At 42.0% G+C, this 8382-nt stretch overlaps 1 protein-coding gene across 1 annotated transcript in view; it reads left to right on the plus strand.

Annotated features, from left to right (window-relative positions):
* The window catches only part of CMYA5 (cardiomyopathy associated 5), a 159645-nt gene that overhangs the window by 102511 nt on the left and 48752 nt on the right, over positions 1–8382 (plus strand). The window contains exons 7-8 of the mRNA XM_007943481.1: positions 945–1091; positions 3709–3856. Coding sequence (XP_007941672.1) covers positions 945–1091; positions 3709–3856 — 295 coding nt within the window. The remainder of the gene's footprint in view (positions 1–944; positions 1092–3708; positions 3857–8382) is intronic.

Genomic DNA, 8382 nt, shown 5'->3' on the forward strand with positions numbered 1-8382 from the left:
AGGAGCTCTGGTAGCATAGTGCCTAAGGCACTTGACTGCTAACCAGAAGGCTGGCGGTTCAAACCCACCAGCCACTCCTCGGAAGGAAGGTTGGACATTCCTACTTCCGTAGTGATACTGTCTCGGAAATCCAAGGAGGGGTCGCTATGAGTCGGGGCCGACTCGATGGCAAATAACAACAACAACATAAATTGTAGAACTCTACAGTTGAAAGAATTTGGTAATTCATGAGATGAAACCAGACTTGAAACTTGGAAAAACCAGCTGCCATCAAGTTAACTCCAACTCATAGCAACCCCATGTGCTTCAGGGTAGAAGTGTACTCCACTGGTTTTCATGGCTGTGACCTTTCATAAGAAGGTCACATGACCTTTCTTCCCAGCTGCCTCTGGGTGGGCTCAAACTGCCAACCTTTTGATTAGTAACCAAGTGCTTAACGATTTATGCCATCCAATGACTCCTGGAAAGTCATACTGAGTATTAAAATGGTTTATTAATCTGTAAAAATGGTTTGAAACAACATCTGTTTAGAAAACACAGGGTTGTCCTTATATTATGATATAGTCTTCTGAGATGTTGGCATTGCTTCTTAGGGATTTTCTTGAGGGTATATTACTGAGATGTAAGCTAACATAGAGACTATGTAATTTCAATATTTACTATTGAAATAAGTCACTCTAATTGTATTACATAAACCTTACAGTTTTACTAATAAGCTATTTTCTGTTAAATGTTCACAAGTAATACTATGCTATTCTACATATTTCTTTTCAAAATGCTGTTGCATTCTGAAATGCAAGTTATCTATCACATGGTATCTGTAAGCTATCCTGTAATATCAGCGCTTGTGTTTTCTACTAAAGAGTTATAGAGCACTTTTTCTCCCTGTAACTATAATTTTTAGTAAATTTTACCTTATAGTTTATGATTGTGTTTTATGCTAGAATTGGTGGAAGAATACAGAGTGACAGTGAAAGAAAGCTACTGTATATTTGAAGATTTGGAACCTGACCGAAGTTACCAAGTGTGGGTAATGGCTGTGAACTTCACTGGATGTAGCCTTCCCAGTGAAAGGGCTATTTTTAGGACAGGTAAGGGGGTGTTAGGTGACAATACTCAATTTTTCAGACTGTTGAGATCAACCAATAAGCGTTATTAAGCACCTATCATGCACCAGGAGCTCTGGTGGCTTAGTACCTAAGGCATTTGACTGCTAACCAGAAGGCTGGTGGTTCAAACCCACCAGCCACTCCTTGGAAGGAAGGTTGGGCAATCTACTTCCGTGGTGATACTGCCTCAGAAATCCAAGGAGGGGTCGCTATGAGTTGGATCCGACTTGATGGCAGTGAGTTTGTTTGTTTGTTTGAAATCATGTGCTGGTTTCTGGGACTACAACAATGAATAAGACTGGGTTCCTATTCTTAAGAAGCTCATAGTCAAGTGGGGGAGACAGACAAACACAAGATCATGGAAAATGTGTGCTAAGGGCAGTGATCCAAATATGCACAGGTTGTTATGAGAGCACTACAGAGGAACACTCAAGACAGCCTGGGGCAGAGGCATGATTAGGGATGGCTTTCTAGAACTGATGTCTGAAAGAAGACATGTGAGCAGAGTTATGGACAGAAGAAATAGCACAGAGTGTGCAAGTAGTATCTGGTAGTATTTCTTTGACTTAAAAACAAAGAGAAGAAAGATAAGAGATGAGAATGGCTAGAGAGTAGAGGCCATGTATGTTACGATGTTGTTGTTGTTGTGATGGCCGTCGAGTTGGCCCTGACTCATAGCAACCCCTCCTTGGGTTCCCGAGGTGGTATCACTACAGAAGTAGATTGCCCAACCTTCCTTCCGAGGGTGGCTGGTGGGTTTGAACCACCAGCCTTCTGGTTAGCAGTCAAATGCCTTAGGCACTATGCTACCAGAGATCCTGTATGTTATGAAAGGAAACTCAAAAATTCAAAACAACCAAACCAATTGCCTCAAGTTGATATTGGCTTATGGTGCCCCAATGTGTGCTGAGTAGAACTGCTCCCTAAAGTTTACAAGGCTGTGATCCTTTGGAAATAGATCACCAGGTCTTTCTTAAAAGGTGCCTCTGCTGAATGATCAGGTATGTCTAGGCAAAAGGGAATACACCCATGACCATATATAAGTTTGGCAGATGATATTTCTCTACATATGTATTTGTATGTACCATAAGAATGTCCATGTATATAATAGAACTAACGGGGGCAAAGTTATGATAACTACTTAGCCACGGACAACCACTATGAGGGAGTGAGTTGTTGGGCCCAACTGTTCAGGACCTTGGTCATGGGTGAAATCAAGCTCAGTTGGCATAAAATACTACACAAAAACATTGTTCTGCATCCTACTTTGGTAAGTAGCAACAAGGGTCTTAAAAGCTTGCAAGTGACCATCTAGGACACAACAATTGTTTTCTCCTCATCTGAAGCAAAGAAGAAAGAAGAAAACCAAAGACACGTGGAAACAATTAGTCCAAGGGACTAGTGAACCATGCAAACTTGAGCCCAGATGACCTTGAGACCAGAAGAACTAGATGGTGTGCAGCTATCACTGTCAACCATTTGGAAAGGGATCAGGAAATCCTGGATAGTGAGGGAGACAAATGTGCATCAAAACTCAAAATCATAAAAAAGACAAGGCTTACTGGTCTGATAGAGACTAGCGGAAACCCCCGAGAGTATGGCCTCTTAGTCACCCCTTGGGCCTGGAATTGAATTCACTCTCATGGCTTCCAGCCAAACAGGTGTATAAGGTGTACATTTACACCAGGTAAGTACACTCCTTCGAATAATCAACCATGGGAGATTAGAAGACCAGTATTTGCACAGGGAGATACCTTAGAAGGCAGGAATGCATAGGAAAGAAGGGCACAAGGAAAAGTTCACCACAGGGAGGAAGTGGGAAGAGAGCTGTTACATTATGGGGATTGCAATCAGTGTCATGAAATAAAATGTGTAATGAACTGTTGTATGAAAGATGAACTTGCTCTGTAAACTTTCTTCCAAATCATAATTAAAAAAAAAAAATGTGCCTCTGAAAGAGTTTGAATTGTCAACTTTTCAGATAGTAGTTGAGTGCTTAACCATTTGCACCACCCAAGGACTCCTAAGGTAAGAAGCTCAGGTTTCATTCTATGGGTTGTGGAAGTCCCCAAAAGATTTTCAACAATGGTATTCAACTGTAGATGTAATCTTTTCACAGGTGTCGGAAGCAAAAGGTCTAGCATAAGCCCAGGCTGTGTTGCCTTTTAGATAATTGCAGCTGCCTCAAGGGAAGAAATGACTTACTCCTACCATTTGTCCTTTCTTTCCTTCCTTTCCCTCTTTCTAAACATATTTATTGAGCACCTGCTAAGGGCAAGATCATTGCTACCTTTTGGATAAAAGGTAGAGGGATAAGAATCCTTATTTTTATTTGTTGTATATGTATAAAGAAACTCTGGTAAGATACAGAGAAAGCTAATATTACAGACTATCTGGGGATGGGTAACGATTGGGCAGTGTGGAAGGCAGGGGTGGAAGGGAGACTTTACACAAATTTTTATACCTTTGGGATTTTTAGCCCAGAGTGTATTCTAATTAAAAACTAAATTAAAATCATCCTCAGTCATCCATCCCAGGGTACCAGGGAGGTAGAGCTGGCATTGCTTCACCAGCCATTGACTTGGTTCTCTCTCTGCAGCACCCTCCACCCCTGTAATCCGCTCTGAGGACTGCACTGTTTGTTGGAACACAGCCACCATCCGATGGCGGGCGGCCAACCCAGAGGCCACAGAGACTTACACTCTGGAGTACTGCAGACAGCACTCTCCTGAGGGTGAAGGTCTCAGGTAAAGACCCACTGGGAGGCCCCACTCAGAGCCAGGTGGCTGGAGGGAGCCAGGTGGTCACAGGAACTAGGAAGTAAGCTCAGGGCCCTAAACTAACCTCTGAGCCTATGTTCACAGAGGGAGAAAGAATAGCTTTGTAAAATGCTGCTGAACTAGTCAAGCTGTTGACTTGATTTGCAACTCCAAAACTATTCATCAATGAACTCTAAGTGTATAATAAAAACACATGCTGTAATGCAGAATAATACCTCCCTTGAAAGAAAGATGCATGCAAATGTTAATAAGATTGAACATTCTTTGAGGTATATTTAACATGAGATAGAATTTATGCATATTTTTATACACTTTTTACTAGTTATATCAGAATATGTACCACCTTGTGAATAATTTGAATCTGAATATCTCCTTGATGCACTGGTGATATAAAGGTGCTAATTACACATATATTATTTCAAAGACATACCCATTTCTCCAAGAGTATGAAGAATTTGCAGAGACTCTTATAGGAAAAAAGAAATGGGAAACTCCTTCACTAAAATTATGACACTAAAATTTGTCAGTAAAGGGCAGTCACCCAGTGCACATTTGCAAAGGTTAACTGATCCTCTGTGATAGTGTTTTCTGAATCTCTAGCTTTGGTGGCATAGTGCCTAAGGCATTTGGCCGCTAACCAGAAGGCTGGTGGTTCAAACCCACTAGCCACTCCTCCAAAGGAAGGTTGGGCAATCTACTTCTGTAGAGATACTGCCTTGGAAACCCAAGGAGGGGTCACTATGAGTCGGATTTGACTTGATGGCAGCTAGTTTGGTTAGACTTATGCTAATAAAGCAACTTCAGGTTCCACAATATCCAGAACACTATGATTGATATTCAGATTTTGATGGAGACATTTTTAGCTTTTTTTTTTTTTAAACCAAGTTTACTGAGTGAGATAAACTGTTTTGGTAGGTTATGGAATTTAGTAATGGCATGAAATTAGATAGCTTTTTAATAAAGTGTATTATTTAAACTCTTGATTATTATCACGACCAATCAACAGCTATTTATTTAGTTAGAATGTAAGGTTTCATATGATTGAGCAATAATTATAGTTTTTTTCAAGTATATGAAGCCAAGCTTCACAAAATAATGATCAAAGGATGAATTTATGCTAAGTGGAATGTGGATGGGTAGGATATAGGAATTTTAGTAGAAATGAAACATAGTAAATATACAAGGTGCAGCATCTTTGTTAATATGCTAACTGCTAAGATGAACTTTGTCCAGAAAAGTGGGAAGGGAAAGGGAAAAAGAGAAAAATAATGGAGTTTTATTGAGCATTTACTATGTCATTGTGGAAGGAGCTCTGGTGGCATAGTGCCTAAGGCTTTGACTGCTAACCAGAAGGCTGGCAGTTCAAACCCACCAGCCACTCCTCAGAAGGAAGGTTGGGCCAATCAACTTCTGTAATGATACTGCCTTGGAAACCCAAGGAGGAGTCGCTATGAGTCAGATCCGACTCCACTGCAGTGAGTTTGGTTTGGTTTGGTAGCCACTGTGGCGTAGTGCCTAAGGCACTTCACTGCTAACCAGGAGGCTGGTGGTTCAAACCTACCAGCCACTCCTCGGAAGGAAGATTGGGCAATCTAGTTTTGTCTGGAAACCCAAGGAGGGGTCGCTATGAGTCGGATCCGACTTGACAGCAGTGAGTGAGAGTGAGAGTGAGTGAGTCATTGTGGTAGAAGCTCTGGTGGTATAGTGCCTAAGGCATTTGACTGCTAACCAGAAGGTTGATGGTTCAAACCCCCAGTCACTCCATGGAAGGAAGACTGGGGAATCTACTTTCATAAAGATTTACCACCTTGGAAACCCAAAGGGGGTCGGTATGCATCAGAATTGACTTGGTGGCAGTGAGTTTGGTTTGGTTTTTGAGTCATTGTGGTTAAGCATTTGGCTGCTAACCAAAAAATTGGTAGTTTTACCTCACCAGCCACTCCACAGAAGAAAGATGAGACACTCTGCTTCCATAAAGATTTGCAGCCTTGGAAACCCAATGGAGGTTGCTTTGAGTCATAATTGAGTCAATGACAGTGAGTTCTGTTTTTTTTTTTTTGGAGTCAGTGTCTTAAGTGCTTTGTGTACCTTGCGTCATTTAATTCTGATATGAACTCTGAGAGAAAACAGACACTTTGAGAAGCTACTTAGCTAGTGAGTTGCAGTCAGGATTGAAACCTGGTTTTGTCGTATTTCAAAACCCAAACTTAAACAAATAAGGTACTGTCAAGTCAGTTTCAACTCATGGTTACCCCATGTATACTAGAGTGAAACCTCCCCCTATATGGTTTTCAATGGCTGTGGCCTTTCAAAAGTATAAACCTTTTGCTAAGTAGCCAAGCACATAACACCCCGGGATACCAAGCTGCTAAGAGCTCTGGCAGCATAGTGCCTAAGGCACTTGACTGCTAACCAGAGGGCTAGCAGTTCAAACCCACCAGCCACTCCTCAGAAGATTGGGCAATCTACTTCCATAGTGATACTGCCTTGGGAACCCAATGACGGTTCACTATGAGTCAGGGCCAACTCGATGGCACATAACAACAACAACATGTCCTGAGTAATGTCACTTAGAACAGCTCTGAAGCTTCTCTGTGAAGAATCCTTGATACTATGAGTATACCCTATCAGAACTGCCCAAGCCCCAGGACAATGTCTCCCACTGTTCTCCAGTATCAGTGAGGAAAACTAAGCTGTCTCTGAGGCAAGATGAGATTGTTAAGGAGGGCTCTTGAATTACTCATCCTTGTTATCTCATCAGTCTCCAGCTGGTGTTTGCATAAGTGTTATCAGCACAGTTGGATGCTTAAATCAGTGGAGATCTGGAAATACTGAGAGCTAGTAGCCACCTCGGAGCTCTGGTAGCATAGTGCCTAAGGCACTTGACTGCTAACCAGAAGGCTGGCGGTTCAAACCCACCAGCCACTCCTCGGAAGGAAGGTTGGGCAATCCTACTTCCGTAGTGATACTGCCTCGGAAACCCAAGGAGGGGTCGCTATGAGTCGGGGCCGACTCGACGGCAAATAACAACAACAACAACAAGTAGCCACCTCACTGAAAGAACTGTATGTTATCCCATAAATGTGGCTACACGGAGATGGGAAAGGGAAATGGCATCCATTGAGGGCAGTCAACATGCCAGACACTGTGCTAAATCTCACTTCTCTCTCTCAATAATCCTATGAAGTAGAAAGTGACCTTCATTAAATGAGACTAGGAAGGTTAAATAATTTGACCAAGATCAGAAAATTATTTAATGATAGAGAGTTTGGAGCCAGGATTCAAACCTAGGTCTATTTTATTCTTTTCATTAGTTTTAAAACTCATGTCATTACACAGACTGAACTGGCAGACGTAAATAGTCTGATGATTAGGAATTATTGTGCATCCTTAGTTTCCTTTTGTCACACAGAAAACAGACATGAGGAGAGCATGCAGACATTCAAAACCATTTTGACTAATATTCTTTTCTTTCCCTGATCATCCTGGGGCCCTCAAAAGTAAATAAATAAGGTCCATTTGATATCAACAATGCATTCCAAGCAAACCTCTTAGTAATGTCAGAGAAACCAATGACAGTTCCATCTGTAGAGGATTGATTGTGGATTCAAGTAAAATGACATCCTGGACATCTTCAATCTTTTCTCTGTTTATCATCACGTTGCTATTGGTTCAGTTGTGAGGATCCAAAAAAACCCAAACTCACTGCCGTTGTATCGGATCCAAATCATAGCGACCCCTCCTTGGGGTCTGAAGAGGTGTCACTATGAAAGTAGATTGCCCAACCTTCCTTCTGAGGAGTGGCTGGTGGGTTTGAACCACCAGCTTTCTGGTTAGCAGTCAAATAGGAGTAGTTTAATCTGTGGGCTGGAATCATTTTCATGAGTCATTCATAAGGAAGGGCATTTACAATCTCATTTATCCATTGATTATGTAACTTTTGCATAGATTCTGGGTCCTATGCAAAGTTGTTGTTGTTGTTGTTAAGTGCCGGCGAGTCGTTTCCGACTCATAGCGACCCCATGCACAGCAGAACGAAACATTGCTCGATCCCGCGCCAGCCCCACAATCCCTGCTATACTTGAGCCCATCATCGCAGCCACCGTATCAATATGCAAAGACCCTATACTAAATCAGATTTAAAAAAAAAATTGATCTGAAGTTCAGTGAAGGAGCTCTGGTGGCATAGAGGATAAAGCATTTGGATACTAACCAAAAATCCAGCAGTTCAAACCCACCTGCTGCTCTGTGGGAAGAAGATGAGGCAATCTACTGCCGTAAAGATTTATAGCCTTGGAAACCCAGTGGGGGTCTCTATAAGTCAGAATCAACTCAATGGCAGTGGGTTAGAGGTCAAAGAGAAGAGGCATCAAAGATTACTTCTTTTTTGAGAAGCCCTCATGGCACAATGGGAGCTCTGGTAGCATAGTGGCTAAGACACTTGCCTGCTAACCAGACGGCTGGCGGTTCAAACCCACCAGCCACTCCTCGGA

This window comes from Orycteropus afer, unplaced genomic scaffold (assembly GCF_000298275.1).
Source record: "Orycteropus afer afer isolate SDZICR_OR568_19922 unplaced genomic scaffold, OryAfe1.0 scaffold00107, whole genome shotgun sequence".
Lineage (NCBI taxonomy): Eukaryota > Metazoa > Chordata > Mammalia > Tubulidentata > Orycteropodidae > Orycteropus > Orycteropus afer.